This window comes from Pteronotus mesoamericanus, unplaced genomic scaffold (genome assembly GCF_021234165.1).
Source record: "Pteronotus mesoamericanus isolate MK-2021 breed Mesoamerican mustached bat unplaced genomic scaffold, CSHL_Meso_final contig_164, whole genome shotgun sequence".
NCBI classification, from domain to species: Eukaryota; Metazoa; Chordata; class Mammalia; order Chiroptera; family Mormoopidae; genus Pteronotus; species Pteronotus mesoamericanus.
In genome coordinates, this window is record NW_026555065.1 from 11,830,716 (window position 1) to 11,857,035 (window position 26,320).

Here is a 26,320-nt window from a genome sequence, read left to right on the forward strand (position 1 = left end):
ATGTTAATGGAGTTTAGAGAATACTATTGTCAGTTTGATTTCTTTAGGAAAAAGGCAAACTAGTAAGTTGTAGCAAGACTAGTGATTACTTTTAGAAAATAAAGACCTTCCTATTCACATTTTTTTAAAGGATAACAAAAAGTAACCTATAGAGATTAGACTCAAGGACCAGTGCTTTACAGTGAGGGTAATGGTTTTGTTAATCTTATTTTGAATACTCTTAATTTTTAAAAACCAATTCTTTAATGTAGGTTTAAATAATGAAGAGTATCAAGTAGTCATCGGAAATGACACAACTCATTATATTATCGATGACTTAGAACCTGCCAGCAATTATACTTTCTACATTGTGGCATATATGCCAATGGGAGCCAGCCAGATGTCTGACCATGTGACACAGAATACCTTAGAGGATGGTAAGAAAACATGATTCTTGGTCGTTTAAGTATGAATATTAATATGTTTAATCAATTTTAATAAATAAAATATGTTTTAAAATAGAGAAAATATTTTCCTTTTGATTAAAAAAATAAAGGTACAGTGAACCAGCAGGCTCATTTGCTATTACAAATCCGACTTTCATTTTTTGATAGTAACATAATGAGAATAAAAATAACTTATTTATAATTCATAATATAAGTTTTAATAATGAAATTCTAGTCTTGTCAGTGTATTTGTTTCCTAGTTTAAATTGTAAATATGTTGCAGGTTTTTAAAATTTTTTATTTAGTTTTTACTTAAGTATATTCTCTAGGCATGAATAAATATAAGGACAGTTACATACTGAGTATATATAATGACTGGAAGTCAAATGTATTAGACTTCTTAAACTGGGGGTTTATGAAATTTAATACCTGCCAGTTAAAAATATTTTATAAAATCTGTTTAGTTTTAGATTCAATATGATTATTCTACTTAAAGAGGAAGATAATACTTGTTCAGTTTGTTACTTGATGTTGTGTTGGAAACTGAGACGTGGTCTTAGAGTGTAGGGAGATTCCTCCTGTCAGGATAGTACTGGCGAGTGGAGTCTCTTCCTCTGACTCTCATTCTGCAGAGGCTTAGAAGGCCCATATTTATGCCCTGCAGTGTGAAAAAGAAATTACTTAAAATGTGCTTAATTATACTGTTCTCTCTTTACAAATGTTTTCTCCTTCTCAAGAAATGATCCGTCCTTGGTTTTCAGAACGTTTTTGTAGAAATGACTCCCAAATCTTTTTTGTCTTGGTTGATTTGGTCCCAGATCTCTTACTTATATCTTTATAATGCCACTTATTTAGATGTTTAGAAATTCAGAGATTGACTAAATGACAAAGTTATCACTGATCTGGATACTGAATTCAAATATCAGTTTCCATTTAAGAATCTGTTTTCATTTTGGAGTGAGCCACAGTACATATGGCCTCTCTAGTTGCCCCATTATATTTAACAACCTCTAACATGCATGTCTTAAGGATTTTTTTTTTGTTTGGTTGGTATTCCACAGCTTTTTAATTTGTTTGATTTTGTATTGTGTACAAAATACAGACCTCTGACACTGCTCTTCAGATTTCTGCACAAGTCTCTCCCTGTTTTCTAAGTTCATACTTCTCAAAAGGAGATGCATGTGTCTCCTGGAGTACACAGCATGCACAGCCAATACAACTAACACTTGTGGAGTGCTTAGCTCTGCCTATTCAATAACCTTTCCTCCATTGTCTTATTTAGTCCCTATGTAAGTCTCTGATAGAACAACTATTGTTACAAGAGATTGTAGAGCATAGGGGATAAGAATGTGGGTTCTGTCTGGTCTGCCTGGATCTGTTCCTTCACTTACAAGCTGTGTGACCTTGGGCAAGTGATTTGACCTCTTTGTACTTCAGCTTCCTCAGCTATAAAGTAGAAATGGTTATGTTACAATACTTCTTATAGTGAGTTTTTGTGAGAATTTATGAGTTCATACACATAAAGAACTCAGAAATGCCTAATAAATTGATTTTCTTTTCTACCTGTTAGTTCATCATTCATTCTATACATATTTATTGAGTACCTGCTATGTGTTATTCAACATTTAGTAGTGAACAAGAAGCAAAAAACAAAACAAAACAAAACAAAAACCCAAAACTGTCCCTGCTCTCAAGATGCTTACTTTCTACTGGGAGAGAGGGTAGAGAGACAATAGACATGGTAAATAATCATGTGAGATAATGATAAATATTGTGGAGAAGGGAAAAAGCAGGGACAGGGAGTATAAAATGTTGGGAGGGTTTGAGACTTCAGACAGAATCACCAAAGAAGGGCTCACTGAGTAGGTGACATTTGAATGAAGACCTGAAGGAAATGAAAATGAGGGAGCTGGTTAGGCAGATGACTGGGAAGTGCATCTCAGGCAGAGGAAATGGAAGTTGCTAAGGGCCTGAAGCCCAAGTGTGGCTGGAGGGGAGGGAACAAGTAGAAAACGGGGAGATGAGGCAGAGAATTAATGGGAACTGACCATGTAAGCAGATAGAGCACAAGGAGGACTTTGGCTTTTACTTTGGCTAAAATGGGAGCTATTTTGAGCAGAAGAATGACAGTATATAACTTACATTTTAACAGCTAATGTGTTGAGAATAGATAGTAGGGACAAGGGCAGAAGCAAGGAAATCTGTTGGGAAGCTATTGCAACAATACAGGCTAAAGGTGATGGTGGCAGTGGAAATCACAGAGCCACAGGATTGAAAGTGGAGTGTGTTTGGAGGGATCAAGGATGACACCAAGGATTTTGGCTTGAGTTAGACAAGTAATTGTCATTAACTGAAATAGGAATGAGCTATTCTTGTCTTCTTCATTTTACCTCTGAAGACACATAGACACAGAGATGTTAACTGGATGTTAATTTGGCCAGGGTCACACAGAGTAGTAAATGGTGGAACAAGGATTCAAACCCAGGCTGACTCTAGAACCTATCTAAACACAATGCCAAGCTGCCTCCCGCTATGCTTGACTCATTTTCCTGGAGTGCCAGTTGCATTCAAGTTTTTTAGAGGAAAAATGTTGTTTTCATCTTAAGCACTATATATAAAATTGAGAATACAAAATTCATACTCATTTTTAAGGTATCACACTTACACTTCAACATAATATTTGCCAAGCTATAACCCTGCTGTCCTAAGCTTTCTAGTTCTTGTATAATTCTCTTTCCTCTTCTTTAGAGATTTTGGTGGAATTGAGAACTATTCTCATATTTTTGTATGAGTATTAAGTAATCTCATATTCATCCCAAACAACATTGATGGTAACCTTGCTTTTTCCAGTTCCCTATGATTGGTCCTCCCTTGTTATTTTTCCTTCTCCCCAACCCTGCCCCAATTTGTACTCTGAAAACCTCTGCTAGGGTGGAAGATATCTCTTCTTTATTATGTTATGTGTTGCGATGAAGAAAATTCAGTCAATATTGGTGTGCTAATTGACAATTTTGATTCCAAATTTTTAAGCAACCTGTTTTCTTATATGACTAGTTCCTCTGAGACCTCCTGAAATTAGTTTGACAAGTCGAAGTCCCACTGATATCCTCATCTCCTGGCTGCCAATCCCAGCTAAATATCGGAGGGGCCAAGTGGTTCTCTATCGTCTGTCGTTCCGCCTAAGCACTGAGAACTCCATCCAAGTTCTGGAGCTCCCGGGGACCACGCATGAGTATCTTTTGAAAGGTCTGAAACCTGATAGTGTCTACCTGGTGCGGATTACTGCGGCTACCAGAGTGGGTCTGGGAGAGTCATCAGTATGGACTTCGCATAGGACACCCAAAGCTACAAGCGTGCAAGGTACATTTCTAAAGATGATTGAGGAGAAATAATACTGTATTTATACTTTAGATTTTTCTTATCTAAGTTATGTTTATATTTTTAAATTTTGTTTTATGAATAAAAGTATCCAATAGATCATGGACTTAATAGAAAAAAATTTTCATTTTTACTGAGCAGTCCTTTGTGCATTGAACTCATTAGTGTGTAAAACTTCTGGTTGCAATACTTGTTTGCTTAGCAAATCTTGCATGGATGGATCAGCCCAAATCAAACTGAATTATCAAAAGATATATAAATATATATATCTTTTATAAGATATGTATCTTATAAATATTTATATATAAATAAATATATACTTATATATTTATATAAGTAGACACATAGTAAATATATTAAATATGTTTATATATAATATATAAATATGTTAAATACATATTTTATATAAATATATAAGATATATAAGTATATATAAAAGTATATATAGATCTTTATCTCCTCCCTATATATTTTTATATATATGGAGAGGGGGGAGAGAGACCTAATTAATATTATTGCTATATATTTTTTTAAAACATCAGTTTAATAGAAAGACCATAAGACTAAGAACTTTTAGACCTTCCTCTTTTACTAATGTGGAATGTTACATGATTGGTTTCGTTGTCGTTGTTAATTGATTTAATAATAATACCTGTGTCACAGAGGAATATTGGATGGTCAAAATTAGAAAGTACTCACTATCTCTTTAAAAAATACACAGATACGGACATTATTTTGTTATTATTTATATGCCGTAGTCTTTTAGGAAGTATTTTATATATTTCTGTTGCAAACTTTAATATCATCGTGAAATTTTGAAAGTGAAAGTTATTATTGTTGGATCTGAACTTTCTTGCAGTGGTTGGCTTGAGATCTGAGATTTCTACTTCCCTGTGTTTTCATGTGACTTACAGAGTTTTTTATATACATATTTCTGGTGAATTTTTTAGCCCCTAAGTCTCCAGAGTTGCATCTGGAGCCTCTGAACTGCACCACCATTTCTGTGAAGTGGCAGCGGGATGCGGAGGACACCGCAGACATCCAGGGCTATAAGCTCTACTACAAAGAGGAAGGGCAGCAGGAGAACGGACCCGTTCTCTTAGACGCCAGTGACCTTCTCTACACGCTCAGTGGTTTAGGTGAGTGAGTCCGTACTGTACTTTTTCCTTTTTTACTTCCTCTCTAACTAATTTGGAGAAAAGCTACTGGGGAGTAAGCCAGTGGAACTGACTTAATGGTAAAAAAGAAAAAAGGATCGACTTTACTACCTCACTGTGTGTGTCCTGCTGCTTTAGTCAGTGACTGGTCTTCAACTCACCATTATGAACGAACTGGCAAAATGTTAGATAACTGTGGTATCTTTCTATCTTTCCCCCACCTCTAGGCACCTGCTTTTCTTCCTAAAGTTCAATTCTGGTAGAGTGAGACCTTGATCAACTATTGTGGGGTGTGTGGTGGATGTGAAGTATGAAAGTAAAAGATGAAATCACCAAAACATCAGAGAATACAATATTTAAGTTTAACTTAGAAATTGCCTGAGAGTGCTATGTAGGTATTATTTTACATGTATAAAGTATATGTAAATGATGGTCAAAACCATGCTCTTAGGTATGATCTATGTAACAGTAAATGTTTACTTTATGTAGCTCTAATCTAGAAACACTAGAGAAGAAGCACTAACTCTCTGATTGCGTCCAGCAGTTCTGAAAGACACTGTTTTATTTAATATTCAGCTTATCTTTACTGAGTAAAATAATCTCACAATGTAGAGCATTTTTAGAAGAAAGTAATGTATTTCTACAATAAATACATGAATTATAAACATGTATACTTAAGATGTAAAATGCACACTTAGCTGTTTGGTGCTCGTGAGTAGATTTTTACCCTTAACTACAAAGCAGCAGTTCTAATTGTGATTAAAAAATTCCCACTGAACTGTTACAGCACCTTCTCCACATACTTGACTTCACAATGCAGGCTGGCTTTCCCTGTCACAGATTGCCCTTTGGGGAGTGAGAAGGAAAAGGCACGATGGCACCAAAATGGACTGTCCCATTTCCTGCCCTGGCCTCATGGTAGCACAGGCCAGGAGAGCAGCATTAGACATGATTACCTGCGCAGTAAGAAGCAGTGGACGGAATCTTTTCAGACGCAGGGAATTGGAACCCCGTCCTCCGGCTCTTTGCAACAGTTTTCCAGATGGCATTTTGCTTGTAATCCTATTGTGTCCTCTTTTAATTGAATCTGCTTTTGGTTTAATAAGTTTCATTATTGATCTCTGTCACATGGCTTTATAAATGACAAGGAATTATATATGCTCCAGGGTGACTTTCCTTAAACCATTGATACTGAAATGATGTTGCCTAACCTACTACTACCAAAGTTAGCTACATATATTTGTAGTCCTGGCTTCTCAGTGTGTTCAGCCTTTCCATATGCATATCATTTAGTCAAGAAGATTGTACTCAGTGTCAAGTAAGAAACAGGATTTGTGACAATTGTGAAAAATCATGTATCAAACTCACTGTTAAAGAAATATAAATATATTAAAGATACAAAAATCAGCTTCCTAGAGCACTCTTCTTAAAAATACAGGTAGCTTATTCTAATCAGATGAATAATTTATTAGATAAAAACAAAACAATGCTCTACTTGTGGAAAGATTAAAAAGCAGCTAAAACTTGGGCAATAAAAAATTATTTACTGTTTAAAACTTTTCTGCAGATGCACATATATAAAGAATACCCATTGATCTTCCCCCACCACTTCCTGAACTTTAAAGAAAAAGCAATGATAGTAAATCTCTAGGACATAGTTTTCTGGGATTCTTCCCTTGAAAATATGACATTTGATTTTGAAACACATACTGTAACCGAAAGCAGGTCCGGCTGCCTGCCACTACGAAAGCCAATACTCGAGAAGCAGGTGCTGATGTAAAGGAAAGTGGTTTATCTGCAGATGTCAGCCATCTGGAAGATGGGGGACTCATGTCTCAAAGGCCATCTCCTGGAAGATGGAGGACTCATGTCACAAAGCCCATCTCCACCTCTTGTTGGCGGCAGAGGTTTTTTATAAGGAGGGAGAGTGGAACAGAACAAAGAGATCAAGGGAGGGGTTTGCAAAGTTCTCTATGTGCAGACGAGCACAGCCCATTTCGATAAGGCAGGTGATAGTCCTGGTTTAGTCATCCTGGCTTCACATCATCCTGGCTCCATGGTTGGAGGTCAGCAAATCTTCTGGAGGTGAGATGCTTGAAGATTGGAGTCTGTATCTTTTTAACTAATTCTAAGCATCCTTATACAAACATGCTTTTCATCCTTAAAACCACATATTAGTCAGAGTCAGCACTGACAGAAGCAATGTCAAAAGAATGGTGGAAGTGGGTTACAATTTCCTACCATTAAAATGTTCCACTGTTATAATACTAGGGCTTACATGGTACCCAGTTGCACTAAGGAGGTGATAGGATGAAACCCTAAAATGTTTATCTTCCAGCTTTCCCCAGTCTGTGGTCTGTAATAATTGCCTGAACAGCTACTATGGCCTCATTAAATTTTGTCTGTGGCTCTCTGAGCTTTTCTGTATGCAACAATCACAGAATTGGAGCAACAAGCTATCCCTCATTTGTTTGATTTGCTTTAGAAACTGCATCCCGTATCAGGTGTTTCAGAACCAACATGTGAATTGCCTTGAGCACTCACTACAAGGTAATCATCATGACCCTGAATCTGAAGGTTAGCCAAAGCCATTATACCAGCCTTCAAATCAGGATTATTTACATCCAGACTGATCAGTGGCTCTGCATTTTTAGCTGCACTGATAGCATTTTTTTTTGTATCATCAGATACTGAGTTTTTATATTTTTCAGCATTATTTCCATATTCAAGTCTAACGGCTAAATCAAGAAGCCAGCCAGTTGCTTCTTGCTGGATCTTGAATCTTGAAAGGACAGCTAACATCTATGGGGCACTTTGCAGTTGAAGCCAGCAGGGTTGTGGTAGTCAGAGGCCATCGGTTTGCATTGGAACATGGTCCCTGCATATTGCCCTGGTCCCCCAGGGTTTGGCTGGGAGAGGAGAGGCAAGGATGGTCTTTGTTGAAATTTTTAAAAATCTCTAATTAATAGCTTTCAATAATATAAACCTTAATTTCCTTGTCTGTTTTAAAATCACTTATATGCTACCTATGTTGTAATATCCTTTGTGTTGTAAAGTCCTTTATGTATGCTGTTTGGGGTAATTCAGCTTAAAATCTCTTTATGATGCATAAACTGGGAAATGATTTTGTTGCAGTCAGTATACCCTGCCTACTAAAATAGCTCCGTATTTCCTGACTGTGGAATTAGACTGAGTGGTTGGGCTCATTGCAGTGCAGGGTAGCAGAGGACTCTGTCCCAGCCATAGGGCCTTCTTGTTGGACACTAGGTTCCACACCCCAGGAGTTGCAGAAGTCATGACCTGAATGGCTGACTAGTGGGGATGTACATGTGGGGATTCAAGCATCAGACAGCTGTCCACTGGACCACCTTCAGGATGCCCTTTAATCTTGCGAGCCCTGGGCCTACTCTTGCTTCTCTAGAAAGTCACTGTTGGGGTTTAGCCAAACTTACAGCAAGCAAGTGGGTTTAACTCACTAAGCGGGCAAGTGTTAACTGCTCTCACTCCTTTCCTTCTTATTTTTGGCTATTGGGAGGGCAGTGTGTTCTGTTAACTGGACAACTGACCATCTGTGACCAGTTTCAGTGAGAGCATCTGGCGGTAGCTGCCTGTTTAACAGAGAGTGATGTGTCTAGAGGGCAGCAGGTTAAGAGAACCCTATCTGTGTCTTGCATGGTGAATACTTGCTTTTACTGAGTTTTTGCACATTAAAGATACTCTAACTGGGACTAGATTTACTAAGTGGGCTTGGAAATTAAATTTTAATGCTTCTGTTTGCTGATTTGATGTCAATTTGAGTAGCAAACTGATGTCTCAAAATTTCATTTTCATACTAATCCCCTTTCTGATGCCCTAACACACATTCTTTTGTTTCCACTTCTGGTAATTAAATTTTCAATAAAATTATGTTATTGGAACACATTCTTATTGTTAATATATTCAGTTCTTTGTTTCTGAAAGAAAAAGATGAATAAATTTATATTTTTTACTGTATGTAACAAGGATTTTTTATTTTTATAAGTAAAGCATTGTAGTACTAGATAAAAAAAGATGTAACAGGTATGACCTCTGATTAAAACAAGAAGGATTAAACCAAAATAAATTAAGTAGACTGACTTGCTCACTTTTCTCTAAAATTTCTGATTAACAAAATTTAATTATACTTAATAATGAAAGTTATTTTAGAACATTTTACTCTAAACCCTCAAAGCTGTGGTCTCTTGAGTGTAGAATATTTTTGTTTTTAAAGATTCTCATATCTTTCTTTATTAGTATAATATAAATATCGGCAGAGCAATGGAAGTATTTTGATATTGCTAGTTTATTCTACTGTAATTATTTAAAAGTACACATTTTGATTTTAATTAGAAGTGGTTTACTTTTGGGGAATTGGGAAGAAGCATTGGGCTTGTGACTTAATGTTTATATGATTTGTTTTAAATGGTGGTTTGAAGTTTTCTTCAAGATTTTGCATCTCTGTAGTGATTATTTTCACTTAGTTTTTTTTTTTTCTTGGCACTTTCAATGTTTAGCCCAGTTTTAAGTACATTTTTTAAAATGGTTGTTTTTATCACAGTAAACTGAAAGCAAAACTAATAACATACTTCTGTTCCCTTTTAACAGACTGAAACAATTTTGTTTCTCTTTTATTTGTCTGTTTATTTCAGAAATTGACTTCAAACTTTGAAGTTAGAGTTCTAATTTCAAAGGGATTATTTTCATAAACTGTAGAAACTTCTTAATTGTTTAGTCTTTATATAATAGAGTGAAAAGGGAGAGATTATTTAGATGGTAATATTGTTAGTTTAGCCTTTAGGACACTAATATTAGGTAATCTTTAGCTTCTATTTTGCCAAAGAACATGTGCTCTTAAATTTCACAGTAAACATGATTAGTGAGCATGAGGTTAGCACCAAGTATAAAGACCCAAAATATTTAAAATCATTAGTAATGTTTGTAGCTAACTTGCATACCTTCAAAACTCACAGAATTTTCTTTTTTTTTTTTTGAGAAATCCAAAGTTGCAACTTCCAGTTAGTGCTGGGAGCAGAAGTCAAAAAACAAACAAAAAAACAGTCTGATTAATAATGTAACTTTAGAGTCCCTCCGCCAGTTTTTATGGAAGCATGATAAAATTAAGTCAGATTTATGGGTGTTATCTTTTACCATAATAGAATAGGATTTGGTCATGTAGTTACATACCTCAAGAAGGAAAATCAAGAACTATGGATAAACCAAATTGATATAGGTGTAAGGAGCTGTAATCTCTTCTTTAAGCAAGACAGAACATATTTTGTGACATAAGAGAGAATACTTTTATTGAGGAAGGTTCGTTGTGGACCTCTCTGTAACAGAGATTTTGCTGTGAAGGGAATTAGAATCACTCATTATATGAAATATGGAATTTACATAGTAAGGTAAGCCATAGTCTTTTCAGAGACTGCGTTCTCTCACCTCTCTCATGCAAGGAGGCCTTAAGTAACACTCAGATCTATGGAAACATCCTACAGGAGGAAATTCTTACATTGTAGGGTGTTTTTTCTTGAAACTTCCTGACTGCATCCCTTAAAATAGAGTCAAAACACACTATATTTTATAACAAAATCTTCCTATTCGTGAATACTTTCAAGTACACCTTTCCATACTAACTTGCAGCTTATAAATTCATTTCAGATAAACTGGTGCCTTGATATCAACTGTCATCTCAAATATCATTATAGGTGCCAGGATTATCCTATTCTGTTCTTTTCTGTCTGTCCTCTCCTATCCTGTCCTAAAGTAACATATAATCAACATCATAAACATCGTTAAGTTTTCTGTCCAGATTAGCTTTCACTTTATGAACGAGCTTTGGTTTCTGTGAGATAACTTTGCATTTATTTGTCAACAAGTCATTTTTAGGATTGGTGTAAAAATTCCATTAACATGCTTGGTGTTATTTACCACAGGCAAGGTCTTTAGGAACATATTTCACATTTTTGCCTGTCTTCAATTCTTCCTGTTCTTTACCACAGTTAATTTCCAGTTTTAGTAGAAATAGATCCTTTGAACAGTGCCTGATTGCACTCTCTTACTCTTTTCCTTTCAGAGACTTCCTAATTCATTTAACTGAAGTTAATATGCTTCTTAAAGAAATAATTTTGGAAACAACTATGTAGGGCATAAAACTGACAAAGTATGAGTACAAATTATAACAAAGGGAACTTTGTAAAATATTGTATTTTACTTCTCTATGAAATATCTTTTAAGTTACCCCTTTTAATGTTGTGTTTAATCTACTATCAAGCCAGAACATGTTGAACCTTAACACAGTCTTGAGTGAATACTCAAGTATATTTTCTTAATTTATCAGGAGGACAAAATTTCTTTTTGAATATTTCATTCTCTATAGTATCTGAAAATGCCAAATATGATTGATATTTAACTCAAGCTTCAGAACCTCAGTACTTAAAAAATTGAAAAACCTATTACTAAAAAAAATGCTGTTACATTGACAGTAAAAAAGAAAAGATTTTCGTTTGCCAGTTCTCAACCACCTCTATTTAAAGACAAAATGTTTGCAGACTGATAAAACTGTAAGAACCGTCCAGAAGTTAAAATGCATCATTTGGTTAGCTTTCCTTTACATTCTTTTTCATGATAAGTATGTAAGTCAGAATGTTAGGAGGATTAAATGAAATGAACATAAAGGTTAGCACAGTGCCTGGCAAATTGCACTCTAAGTCCTCAATAAAGGTTAGCTGTTGTAGCTGTTTTTTAAAGTTGTCCTCCTCTCAGCGTAGAGCCTAGTAATTGGTATTTTTTAAAAAATCTTTCTTCATGTATTTATCATGATCACTAAATTTGGAAACCAGTGCTTCTTGAGCTATAATATATATATGAACTACCCAGGGATCTTGTTAAAATGCAGATTTTAATTCAGTAGGTCAAGGTGGGTCCTGAATTTTTTTCATTTCTGCCCACTTTTAAAATCACGAGTCTAGAGCAAGGGTAGGCATACTTTCCTATAATGGACCAGATAGTAAATATTTTAGGCTTTATGGGTCATATGAAGTAAATGTTAATAACCCCACTAAATTCCTATGTTTAATGAAAGGTTATGTACCATAATCTTTAATGTGACTGTACATAGAAAGCTCTTTGTCCACACAGTGAGAAGGAGGCTGTCTACAAGCCAGAAAAAGAGGTCTCATCCGAAACAAAAACCTGTCAGACCTTGATCTTGGACTTCCCGTCTCTCGAACCTGTGAGAAATTAATTTCTGTTGTTGAAGTCACCCACTCTGGTAGTTTGTTTTGGCAGCCCAGGTACACTAATAGAGTGAGCCACATGGTCTCTGCCACAGGTATTCAGCTCTGCCACTCCACACAAAAGCAGCCATTGGAAACATATAAATGCATCATACTGGATAAGTTCCAATAAAACTTTATTTATGGACATGGGAATTTGAGTTACATTTAGTTTTGATGTGTCACAAAATACTATTTAAAAATTTTTCCTATTTAAAAATCCAAAACCTATCAGTTTGATCTCTGTTTTTATGAGTCTTTGTTTTGTTTTCTTCATTGGTTTTGTTTTGTTATATTCCACATATAACTGTAACCATACAGTATTTGTCATTCTGTCTGACTTATTTCACTTCGTATAATACCCTATAGGTCCATTTATATTGTCACAAATTGCAAGATTTCATTCTTTTTTTATATATATGTGTATACACACACACACACACACATACACGTGCATATCTGTACATACACATACAGGATGGGACAAAAATAGGTTTACAATTGTGAGTACACAAAACAGTTTATTCTTCAGCACTGGCTGGTGTGGCTCAGTGGATAGAGTGCCAGCCTGCGAACCAATGGATCATTGGTTCAATTTTCAGTCAGGCACATGCTTGGGTTACGGGCCAGGTCCCCAGTTGGGGGCACGTGAGAGGCAACCACACATTGATGTTTCTCTCCCTCTCTTTCTCTCTTCCTTCCCCTCTCTCTAAAAATAAATAAATAAAATCTTTAAAAAACAGTTTATTCTTGTATTATTTATTATTGTGTTATTTTCCATACAAACAACTGTGTGTGTGTGCATGTGTATACATATATACACACACATGCATACACACATACATTCCACAAAAACAGACTCATGGAAACAGAGATCGGACTGACGATTCCCTGGGGGAGAAGGATCGGGGAATGGGAGAAAAGGTAAAGAGGAGTATAGTCAATAATCTTGTGATAAGTACTCATGGTGACAGATGATTACTACTAGACTTAGTGTAATGATCACATTGTAAGGTATATAAATGTTGAGTCACTATATTGTACACCTGAAACTAATATATTTTATACCAAGTATATATACTTAAATTATATACACACACGCATACGTAGACCATTTTAGCTGGCAGGCTGACTCAAAGGCAGTGCACCATGTTACTGATGTTTCCCAATTCTAGAAGTAGGTTCTCTTGTTCTTGCTTTTCAGAATGTAGCTCCAGGATCAGCAGCATAATCTGGAAGTTTATTGAAATGCTGGATTTCAGGCTTCCCTGTCTCCTCCCCAAAACTCCTGAGTCAGAATCTCCATTTTGCTAGGATCCCTAGATGATTAATATGTGCATTAAAGTTTTGGAAACACTGGTCTATATTACTTAATAATATTTTTCCTAAATAGACATTAATTCTTTATAAGTTAATTACTTTTAGCTTTGGTTTGTTATCATGTTGGAAATCTTCCAGAAATTTGTTTTTGGTGTCTTCTAGGTTCCTGTATTGCTGACTTTCTTATTAGGACACCTGTAGTGCTTAATTATTGCTACCACTAAGCCCTTCTTTAGTTCTACTTTTATTGTACTTTTTATTGTTCATCTTGTTTCTAGTCATATTTTCTCATACTTCTCAGCTTTCATATGGGGGGAAAAGGCCTTTCCTGGGTATTATCATTCAGTCAGTGTATTTCTTCCCCAAACATCCAGGAAGCAAATGAATCCCAGGCCTTCAGGTTTCATCTTCCAGTTTGGGCCCTTTGTCTCCCCATATTTTGTTTGCCACTGAGTGCTCATTCACAAATTGACTTTTTCATTCTCAGATATTTATCAAGCTTACTACTTTGTAGTTCCTAAAATAGGACACAGCCATATTCAATGTAGATATGGTCGTAGCATTTGGAGAACTTACAGCAGGAATACCAAGAATTAGTTAAGCAATTAAAATAAGTTGTGATGAACTCTTGGATAGTAGACATCAGATATCTGTTATTGGTCTTGGAAAGAACGTCTGATCTATTTCAGGGCTGGAATGGGGATGCCTCTCAGGAGGAGGTAATATTTATGTTAAGCTCTAAAGGAAGAATAGGATTAGCCAGCACAGTGGCAGGAGCAGATACAGTTACATGGGGCCTAATCAAGTAAAATACTATGTGATAAAAAGCCCATCCATTGTTAATATAACAAGAACAATTTGCATGACATCAGTGTAACGTGGCAGCCAAGGAGGGTGGACTGGAATGCCTAGGCATGAACAATGATGACTTCACTGTACTAGTTAATAGGGACAGTAGACTCTGTTGAGTGAGCACATGTACTGTGTGGCCATCACATTCAAAATGACTGAGCAAGGAGAGCAACGACGAGTCTGCATTAAATTTTGTGTTAGGCCTAAACATTCCTCCATGGAAACTATTTGGATGACTCAGAAGACTTTTGGGGATGATGCAATGAGTGCAGTGCAAATAAAAGTGTGGTACAAATGCTTCAAAGATAGTTGAGAATCTGTTGGAAGTGATCCACATTCTGGAAGTCCTGCAACAAACAAAACACCTGAGAATGTTGAATGTGTATGGGCTGCAATCAACAAAGATCAGTGACTGACAGTGAGAGAGCTAAAAGCTGACCTGGGAATTCCAAAAACTGTGTCCGAGATTTTGACACAGGCTCTTGGCATGAAACATGTCATGGCAAAATTCGTTTGGCAGCTTCTGTTACCAGAGCAGAAGGAACATCGTCCTGCAGTTGCTAATCACTTGATTCAGATCACTACCAATGAACCCGATGTCCTCGAGAATTGTGGGTCCACAGCTATGATCCGGAAACAAAGGCCCAGTTGTCCCAATGGAAGTCACCTGATTCTCCACGCCTGAAGAGGTACAGCAAAGTCTCAGCAAGATCAAGACCATGTTAACTGTGTTTTTTGATTGGGAAGGTGTTGTCTATCATGAGTACATCCCTCCAGGCCAAACAGTTAATCAGGAGTACTCCTTCAGTGCTTGTCGTTGGTAGAGAGATGCAGTACAACGAAAATGGTTGCACTTGCGGGCAGCTGGTGATTGGCAGCTTCATCATGACAATGTGCCTGTTCGTGCATCACATTTTGTGCAGATTCTTTTGGTGAAACATCAAATCACCCAGGTGACTCAGCATCCCTACAGCCCAGATTTTGTGCCCTGTGATTTCTGGCTTTTCCCAAAACTAAAATCACCTTTGAAAGGAGAGTTCAGACGATTGATGAGATTCAGGAAAATATGATGGGGCAGCTCATGGAAATTCCAACAAAGGATTTTGCTGTTTTTTGAATAGTGGAAGAGATGCCAGGAGAACTGTGCGAGGTCCCACAAAGTAGTTGCCTACTTTGAAGGAGACTGAGGCATCATTATCCTATGTACAGGGTTTCTTGTATCTTACATCTTCTTCAATAGATGTCCCTGTTTTTCATAGTTTGTGGTTTGATACTTTCTGGACAGACCTTACACCTACAGTGTTTGAGGTAGGTGTAAGGTCTTGAAATTTAAGCTTCAAAGTAAACTTACCTCTACAAAGAGGGAATGGTGAGATTCATGTGGGATGGCCAGGAGGTGAGCAGGAGGATCTGCAGTTACTTCGTATTATTGTGACCTAAGAGTGACTGAAGCCAGAGAGGCCACAAAAGGCCAGGTTATAAGCATTTACGTGGTATGTCTTGTCAAGGAATTTGGTCCTTATACTAAGGGCAGCGTGAAGCCATTAAATGATTTTAAATGAGCAAGTGACTCGATTAAATGTTTATTTCAGCATATGAAACAATGTGGAGATGTAAGATGTGAAGAAGCACTGTACTGTTTCTTCTCTGAAAGAGGAGGTTTTGTGAACTTTCTTTTTCACTGTATACAGTTCGGAGAGGTTATAAAGTCTATACTCCAAATTTTCTACAGTTCTGCACATGACAGTTTCCATGTGCACAAATAATAGAGATTCCTTCAGAAAAGAGCTTATTCTGCCCTGGTTGGGTTGCTCAGTTGGTTGGAGTGCTGTCCCATAACACTGAAAGGTTGCAGGTTCATCCCCAGTTGAGGGCGCACACCTAGGTTGTGGGTTTGATCCCTAGTCGGAGCGTGTACAGGAGGCAACCTATCAATGTTTCTCTCTCACATTGATGTCTCTCTTTTTCTCTTTCTCCCCTCCCTCCCTCCCTTTCTAAAAGCAATAAAAACATCCTCCAGGATGTTTTTGAGGATTTAAAAAAAAAAAAAACAGTTCAGTCTGTAATTTTAAATTAGTTTATATGCAACCTTTTGGGACTATAATCCTTGTATAAAATAATGTCTGCTGGGCCCTGGACAGGTAGCTCAGTTGGTTTGAACATTGTCCCAATATACCAAAGCTGTGGGTTGGATCCCTGGTTAGGGTACATACATGAAGCAAACAATGAATGCCTAAATAAGTAGAACAACAAATCAATTTGTTGTTTCTCTCACTTTTTCTCTAAAAATCAATAAATAAAAATTTAAAAAGATAATATCCACCACTTCAGAAAATTTCATGCTTTAAAAACCCTATTATTTTATAAAGGGAAGGTATTTGGACCTTTGGTTAATGCTAATCTTTAGCCAATTCTGTTACTGTTAGTTCAAGTATTTTAATTTATTCTTCCCTTTGCTTGCTTGAGTTAGCTTTCAGGAGGCATCCAGTTACAAATCTAATGATATATTCTACCCCCTGAGAAAGCCTTATTCCTTTTGATTTGATACATCTCATTTTAGGAAACTGTGATACTGCCAAATTAATTTTGTGTTTTTAAACTAACGAGGAAATAAAGGACAAAAAGCCATGAATTCCATAAACCCATAACATAATTCATTCTTTGAATCCACAGTGTGAAGCTGGGAGCATTTAGCAGTCACTCAAAAAGAAAACATTTTTGAGCCCACTCAGCTGCCACCATTGAGCTTTACGATGGGCTCTCAGGGCTACAGTACAGTTTACAAAGCCCTGTGTAGTGCTGTGTGAATACAGTGAGTACAGTGTTTCGTGGAACTCAGTAGGTCTCAGATAAAGAGGCTCCCATGCTTCCTTGGTTGTCCTCTTGGGCCTCCACTCTAAGGCTGGTGACACAAGCTCTTTGGTCTTGCAAATTAGAAGATGAGCTCCATTTAGCATTTATTGATAATGGGCTGCAGTTACTGTTAAATTAATATAAATTAATTACCAGTAAAATCACAAAATTGAAACCATCCTTTCAACATGAGTCTTGAGTTCTGTGATTTCTTAAGTCCTCATGAAGACATTGCCTAAAAGATAATGCCAGTTATCTTTATATGTATATCTGTAAAGCTACTTGATTTAATAAAGTTATTATCTATACCAATTTAATTTTCATCTGTTTCATAAAATTTTAATATTAAAGTTTATTCTACCCTAAATATGAATTTTAACTTCCCATTCTTTTCTTCCTTTTTTATTGTATTTTTTCTATTACCATTTAATCCCCTTATATCCCCTCTTCCTATTCTGTGATCCATGTCCATTAGTCCTTTTCCCTTTTTGCTTTATCCCTCCACCCTCTAACCCCACCCCCATAGCTGTCTTCCTGCTTTCTATCTATGAGTCTGTCTCTATTTTGCTTGTTAGTTCACTGTGTTCATTACATTCCATGTATAAGTAAAATTATATGGTATTTGCCTTTCTCTGACTGGGTTATTTCACTTAGCATCATGTTCTCCAGGTCCGTTCATCCTGTTGCAAAGGGTAAAATTTTCTTCTTCTTTATGTCTGAGTAGTATTCTATTGTGTAAATGTTGTTTTATCTACTCATCTACTGATAGACATTTGGGCTGCTTAATTTAAAAATTACTGTATATTGATTAAATGTACATGCTCTATATCAGGCCCTGTGTTGGGTACAAGGAATATGAACATAGGATGGCATGGCTGCCTCCAAAGTATTTAACTTAAACACAGCACGAAGGACCTATCAAGCATTCATAGACAAAATTGAGGTATAGTCAGAGTATTTTGGGAGCACAGGTGATAAATGACTAATTTCATTGAATGATCAAGAATAGTTTGCCTATTTAGAGAATGGAGGAAAATCATTCCCATCATAGGAGCTGAAAATGTACAGAAGCAAAAATACTAAAGGAGTAGTTACTAGTTTGCCATAGGTTGCTTGGGTAAGAGATGTGGAGACTGAAACCAGAGTTAAATAGGCCCCATATGCACCCTAATAAATTATTTGGTTTTTGTCCTGTAATATAAGAAATGTGGAGCCATCAAAACTTTTCAAGCAAGAAAGCAACAGAGTTTACTCTAGAAAAATTACTGTTAATGATATCATAGAGGATAGGTTTAGCGCAGTGAATATGGACCAAATATGGGGCTGCTGAAGAGAGGAAATAAATAAGATGGCTGTATTCTAGGATGATGAGAGTGTAAGCTAAGGTGGTAGTTCATTGGAGAGAAGGCAGATGTGAAGTTGTTGTAAGCTTAGAATAAGTAGAACTTCACTAATTATATATGGGCCTGATAGGAGGCCTCCAGACACAGCAATTATACCTAAGGGGATCTATGAAAAGACGTTCAACATCATTAGCCATTATGGAAATGCAAATTAAAAAATTAAAAAATCGAAACTGCAGTAAGGTACCACTACATACAAATTAAAATGACTAAAAATTTTTAAATGCCGGAAACAAGTGCTGACATGGATGCAGAGCACCTGAAACTCTCTTTAAAAAAATTTTATTTATTTATTTATTTTTAGAAAGAGGGAGTGAGAAAGGGAGAGAAACTCACACACCCCCAAACGGGGACCTGGCCTGCAACCCAGGCATGTGCCCTGACCAGAAATTGAACCAGTAACCTTTTGATTCGCAGGCTGGCACTCAGTCCACCGAGCCACACCAGCCAGAGTGAGCACCTGGAACTTGTACACATGATTATAAGGATGCAGAGTGGTATAGCCATTCATATAAAGTCAAACATGCCTGCACCATGTGACCCAGCAATTCCATTTTAGGTGTTTATTCTAGAAAAATGAAAACTTATGCTCACACAAAAACCTATATACAATATAGAGCTCTATTCATAATCCCCCAAAACTAGAAACAACATATGCCCTTCAGTGGGTGAGTGGATAAAGAGACTGTAGTATAATCATACAACTGAAATACTTTTTACCAGTAAAAAAGCAACTAATTATGCTGCTGCTTGCAACATGTTTTGATGAATATCAGTGGCGCTATGCTGAGTAAAAGAGACCAGTCTCAAAATGGTACATTTATATGATTTCATTTATGTGACATGCTGGAAAAGTCAGAACTGTGGGGATGGAGAACAGACCAGTGATTGCCATGGTTTGGGGGCAGGGAGAGCTTTTAACTACAAAGGGGCAGCACAGGCAGGTTCTTGATATGATAGAATTGTTCTGTATCCTGAGAATGGTAGTGGTTATGCAGATCTGTACATCTGTTAAATAGAACTGTAACCAGAAAAGTTATATAAATTTAGTATATATAAATTTAAAAATTAAAATAGGAGACTGATAGTGTTGAGATTAGATGGCCAGAGTTTGACTCTTAGCTCTCTACCCACCACCATGAACTTCTGTTTTTTGTAAATGTCTAGGATGTTGAGGATTAAATGTGCTAATGTATATGGAATCCGCAGTTCGATGCATTGGTACATGGTAAGTACTCAATAACTATTAGCTGTTTGTAAGTATAGTTAGGCAGAGAAAGAAGTTGGAATGAACCTCAGGAGCTCTGGATGGGTGGTACTTCAATTGGAGTAGGGCTTTCAGAAGTAAGGCCAGGTTGGAAGAAGTGGGAGATACTGGGTTCAGCTTTGATTGTGTTGGGTTGGAAGGGGTGGTGTCCCGGTAGGGATGTCTATAACCACTTAATATATGGGCATAGGTTTTATAAGATCTGAGACAGTGAATCATGGAAGGAAGGCAGAGAAGCTAAGAGTTATGCCTGCACTCTGATGCCATCCCATTCCAAGGGACACTGGCATCTTCCTGCTTAGCTGCCTTGAAGGAAACTGCACTGACAAAGACTTGAGCAGAAGAAACCACAGTCAGTATAACTGTATAAAACAAAGAATATTAGGTCATTTCTCAGGAAAGTGAACAGATCCAACAAATCTCATTGAAATTTCTTTATGTAAAACTTGGAAAATCATCATTTTTTGAGTTGTAACTTTTAGTGCAGTCTTTTAAAAAAATCATCTTTGTAGACCTCGGGAAATGAAAATTCCATATAGATAATGTGATATTTATTTCCTTCCTTTCTTCCTTATTTATTGATTTGAGAGAGAGAGAAAGAGAAACATCAACTCCTTGTTCCACTGATTTATGAATTCATTGGTTGATTCTTATATGTGCCCTGACCAGATTGAACCCATGACTTTTGGCATATTGGGGTGATGCTCTAACCAACTGAGCTACCTGGCCAGGGCCTCAGTTATTTATATTCTTAACTTAGTGCAATTATAAACATTGTCAGTTTCTTTTACTTGCTGCAAAAGATAGAGGAATTTTAAATAAGAAAGAAAGAAGCAAAGGGAATCAGACAAATCATTGCTGCTGTATTATGGGAGAAATACAGTTGGTCAATTCCAAATGGAATCTTGTAGCAAATACCTAAATATTTCTTATACTCTTTAGTGTTTGAAGGGCTTTTTGTAACTTTTTTGTAATCCAGTTGAATATGATAGCAGTACTATTGTCATTTGCATTCCTACCTCTTAAATTCAGAGGATTGTAAAAAGCATTAAAATGACAGTTTCCCCTGAGAGAATAAATGCCTTTTATTCTTATGATGTATATTGTACAGTATCAGAATTTTATTAATGGCACACTATGGGATGTTATACGTAACAATTTTAATTCCCATTTTAATAAGATCTCTTGGAGACAGAGAAGGAAGAAAAAAATGTTCTTAAACATTTTTTCCCTACCTTTAAAAAAATAATAAGGTTCAGACCTCCAGCCAAGATGGATGTTTAGGTAGATACACTTTACCTCCTTGCACAACCAAAAGAAGGACAACAACAAATTTAAAAATAAAAAACAACCAGAACTGCCAGAAAACCTAACCATATGGTAGTCTGACAACCAAGGAGTTAAAGAAGAAATGTTCATCCAGACCATTAGGAGGGGCAGGGACGGGCACCCAGGGTGGAGAGGACACACGAAAAGACAGCAGCTGGCAGACCGGGAGGTTCCACATTTGCATGTGGATAAACCAGGAGGAACAGCTGAGGAGCAAGACAGACCATACAATCCAGGGTTCCAGTGCAGGAAAAGAAAGCCTCAAAACCTCTGGCTGTAAAAATCTGTAGGGGTTGCAGCAGCGGGAGAAACTCCCAGCCTCACAGGAGAGTTCATTGGCAAGACCCACAGGGTCCTAGAACGTACACAAACCCACCCACCCAGGAATCAGCACCAGAAGGGCCCAATTTGCTTGTGGGTAGCAGGGGAAGTGACTGAAAGCCAGTGGAGAGCTGAGCAAGCAGCACTGTTTCCTCTCATGCCACTGCCCCACATACAGCATCACAATGCAGCAACCTGGGTTGTCCATCTCTGGCAAATACCTAAGGCTCCATCCACTGCTTCCCACGTAACAGGCTTACTGAGACAAAGAAATCTGACCCAAATGAAAGGACAGGTCAAAGCTCCAAAAACAGAACTAAGTGATGAAGAGAGAGCCAGCCTATTAGATACAGAGTTCAAAACATTGGTAATCAGGATACTCACAGAAATGGCTGAGTATGGCCGGAAAATGGAGGAAAAAGTGAAGGCTATGCAAAGTGAAATAAAAATATATGGGGAACCAACAGTAAAGGGAAGGAAACTGGGACTCAAATCAAAGATTTGGAGCAGAAGGGAGAGATGAACATTCAACTGGAACAGAATGAAGAAACAAGAATTCAAAAAAATGAGGAGAAGCTTAGGGACTTCCAGGACAACTTAAAACATTCCAACATCCAAATCATAGGGATGCCAGAAGGAGAAGAGAAAGAGCAAGAAATTGAAAACTTACTTGAAAAAATAATAAAGGAAAACTTCCCCAATCAGGCAAAGCAAATAGATTTCCAGGAGATCCAGGAAGCTCAGAGAATCCCAAAGAAGTTGGACCTAAGAAAGCACATACCAAGGCACATCATTAAAGATAAGGAGAGAATCTTCAAAGCAGTAAAAGGAGACAATTACCTACAAAGGAGTTCTCATAAGACTATCGGCTAATTCCTCAAAAGAAACCTTGCTGTCAAGAAGGGGCTTGAAAGAAGTATTAAAAGTCAGGAAAGGCAAGGACCTACATCCAAGATTACTCTATCCAAGATTACTCTATCCAGGAAGTATTACTACATCCAAGATTACTCTATTCCATCATTTAGAATGAAAGGGCAGATAAAGTGCTTCACAGACAAGGCCAAGTTAAAGGAGTTCATCATTACCAAGCCCATACTATATGAAATGTTAAAGCGACTTATCCAAGAAAAAGAAGATCAAAAACTATGAACAGTAAAATGACAACAAACTCACAACTAGAACAGGAACAGAATCACAGAAATGGAGGGGAAGGGGAGGGAGAGATTGGGGGTAAAGGTACAAGGAATAAGAAGTATAAATAGTAGGTACAAAATAGACAGGAGGGTGTTAAGAATAGTTATAGGAAATGGAGAAGCCAAAGAACTTACATGTATAACCCATGGACATAAACTAAGGGGGGTGGGGAATGCTGGTGGTAGGGGGTGTGCAGGATGAAAGGGAGTAAAGGGGAGAAAAAATGGGACAACTGTAATAGCATAATCAATAAAATACATATTTTTTAAAAAGAGCAGAAGGAAGGGGGAGAGAGATAATGGGGAGAAATAGGGGAAGGGTCATCAAGGAACATGTATAAAGGACATAGACAAAAAAATAAAATAAAATAAATAATAATGTTCAATTTTCCATATCAAACTCCCAAAAATAATTGGGAAAAGAATTTTGATGGTTTTTCCTGGACTTTTATATTCTTTGTCTTGAATAGTCATTACCTTTTGAAAAACTCTAAAACATGGAAAGCTCTGTGAAAAACATCTGTCTTGTTATTATACGAGCTATAATTTGTGAACAGAAATGATACTTGGCTACTTCTTTTTTTTTAAAGATAAAGCAGAGTTGTTGTTTTTGCCAAGAACGAAATTGATGCATTTGTCTAAATGGTCATCACTTTTGTAGATTTGAAGTTGTTTTACTGCTTTAACAGCTGTGTGGCAAGTTTCCTAGCAGACAGTGGTGGTGAGGAGGGGGCTCAGTTGCATCTGGTTTCTCTTTGTAGAATGCTTGAAAAGTTGATATTCAGTGGTTTACTTGAGAAAGCATTTCATGTGTGGAACAGGAACTTTTTTAGTACCTAAATTAGCTTGCTGTGATTCATTTGCATATGTTTTGTTTTCTTGCTAAGAAAGAGAAAGAGAGAGAGAGAGAGAGAAAGAGAGAAAGAAAGGGAGAGAGAAAGAAAGAGAAAGAAAAGAGTAAAGAAAACCCTAAAACCACATAGCCCAGATAACCTTTTGACCTCTGGCTCTGGGTGAAGATTTACAGTACTTGTGGAGCCTCACTTCACATGCCTGACTGAAAAGAAGCCTAAATAAAGTAAGGCCCCTGTGGAGATGGAGAAAATAAGCAGGATAAGGAAGTTCCATTATTTCAAGTGGCTATTTTATTTTACTAGTCTATAGAGTGAAATGGCAATTGTGATGTGTTTCCAGTTGTGAGTTTTGTTTCATGTAAGTTTGGAGTCTGATGTTAGAGTAGTTAGTCAGGGAGGCCCTGGTCAAAGCATTTTTCTCTCTCTCCCTCTCTCAGCAAATATCCTTTCCTGCTGGCTCTCTCAAATTAAATTTCCATGTGAAATCTCTTTTCCTTAGGGAAAGAAATATCTTCTCTTTAGGAAAAACAAAACAATGGAAAACTTTAAAAAAAACAGGTACTATCAAAATGTTAATGAGAATAGGAATCACCCATTGTTTCTCTATATGTTAAGTGAAGTTTTTCTTCAGATATAAAATATAAAAAGTACATGAGAACAAAATTAATCCCACTATTTATCTTCAGAATTTTAAACTTGGTTCCAAATGACAGTTCAAATTAAGACATTTGAAGAAGCTTTAATAGTTTACTATCTAATTATGTTCACACCTATGTAATATTTGACTAATAGCTTTATATTGAATCTTTATGTAAATCTCCCTAAAATATCTCATTATTCTCTACAGCACTTCATATTTATATTTTGAAGTTTATTTATTAAATTGATTTCACTGTTTTATTTTCTGCATCCTTTCTACATGAGCTTACATGATAAAACCTCACTACAATGATAATAAATAAAAGCAATATTTCCTTAGTATCAGGAAGATGCTCACAGTTATTGATCAGCTCTTGATCGTTGAATAGACCAGAACTTTCAAATGGTATATTTATGAGAGAAGGAAAAATTTTAGTAAGCTTTTCATTTTTCTATTTTTAGAAATCTGTAAGGAAGGTGAAATGCTTGCCATGAATTGTAAATAACAGTTTTCCTTACAAAAGGGAAAACTTTTTTTGTAGGAAATTAAACCAATACTGTTCATTAATCATAGTGCATGTCAGCCCTCAGACTGCTCTGGAAGTTTCTGGTGAATGTAAAGAATCTTTAGATGTGTGTGAGGTCCTTAAAGATCTAAGTAGGTTAAAGAAGAGGACTTTTTTTTTTTTAATGCCACATTAACACATGAAAGAAACTTCAAGGAGGATAGAAGAAAACATTTGCTGTATTGCACTTACTGTACTTGTGTTTTGTTTTGTTTTTTGTTTTAAGCTTGTTCTTTAAAAACTTAGTTAATGCAAATGAAATGTTAAATTTTGTACTAATTACTCCGTGGGATTGTGAAGCAGCTGGAAGATAAACCACTGCCAGAGGAAAAATATTTTTTATCTTAATCTTTAAAAATATTTTTGTCTGTTTTATAATTTACATAATAGGACAGTCACACAGGTAAATAAGTAAATGAAGGCATATGCAGTATGAATATGCAAGCTAGAAAAAAACTCTGTTAATAGAAGGTGAAATAAAATTGTATAGAGACCACTACTTTAAAATAATCAGGTATTTCTAAGTAACTACCACAGTTATAGAGCTTTACAATCTAGAAAAGGAAATGGACATTAATTGAATCACCCCATAAATTATAATTACAAACCATAGTAAATGCTGTGATGGAAAATCATAGGGAATTATAATGCCATGTTATAGAGGACACTTTATCATTTGAGGGTGGGGGCCAGTGTAGGATCCTCGGAGAAACTGATGTAGAATTAGTATCTGAAGAATAATAGAAGGTAATTAGGTGAAGGACCCTGATGGGCTAAGGAAAGAATTAAAGATGGCACGGCATAAAATACAGTCATAGACTATTCATCAGAACAGGCTAAATACTGGTATATCTTCCTATCTAAACAACCTGATTTATCAGTTGATTTGGATAAGCAAGTGTGATAACATAATCCTGAGAGTTTGTGGAAGTTGTACATATTTTTCTGTTCCATTTTGAGATGTTTGAAATCTTGAAAGACTTCATATATCATCCCAGAAAATGTGTGCCGCCCTTCCAAATGGAAGGCCTCTTATATTAGCCGAGGTAACTGACTCCATTGGCACTTACCTTGGTTTATCATAGAATATAGAGAAGTTGCTTCAGCTGAAGGTTAAAATGGCATCAGCTTTCTCAGCCTCCCAGGATGTTAACAATAACTTATGAAACCTTGCAGACAGTAGGCAGCACATTTTGCATAATTGTCACAATTTATACATCTTCCATGGTAGATTGTATAAATACATCTAGCTAGAGTCATTATTTCAAATGAATACATCTATTGCTTCCATCTAAGAAAGATTTAGAGTCAATACAGAATCACAGAATTCAACAAAATAAAAAAACAAATAGGTGATATAAGATCCAATGTTGGTAAGGATTTGGGATTTAAGAACACTCATCCTAATATGTATAAATTGACACACAACCTTTCTAGGGATAATTAGGCAACATCAAAAAGAGGAGATGGCAGG

General features: G+C 36.5%; 1 protein-coding gene and 1 pseudogene across 1 annotated transcript in view; one reads left to right on the forward strand and one right to left on the reverse strand.

Annotated features, from left to right (window-relative positions):
- The window catches only part of PRTG (protogenin), a 120,310-nt gene that overhangs the window by 61,398 nt on the left and 32,592 nt on the right, over positions 1 to 26,320 (forward strand). Inside the window, exons 9-11 of the mRNA XM_054565388.1 lie at positions 252 to 416; positions 3,480 to 3,785; positions 4,754 to 4,942. Of these exons, the coding sequence (XP_054421363.1) occupies positions 252 to 416; positions 3,480 to 3,785; positions 4,754 to 4,942 (660 nt within the window). The remainder of the gene's footprint in view (positions 1 to 251; positions 417 to 3,479; positions 3,786 to 4,753; positions 4,943 to 26,320) is intronic.
- Positions 7,288 to 7,833, reverse strand: LOC129064227 (RNA transcription, translation and transport factor protein-like; annotated as a pseudogene).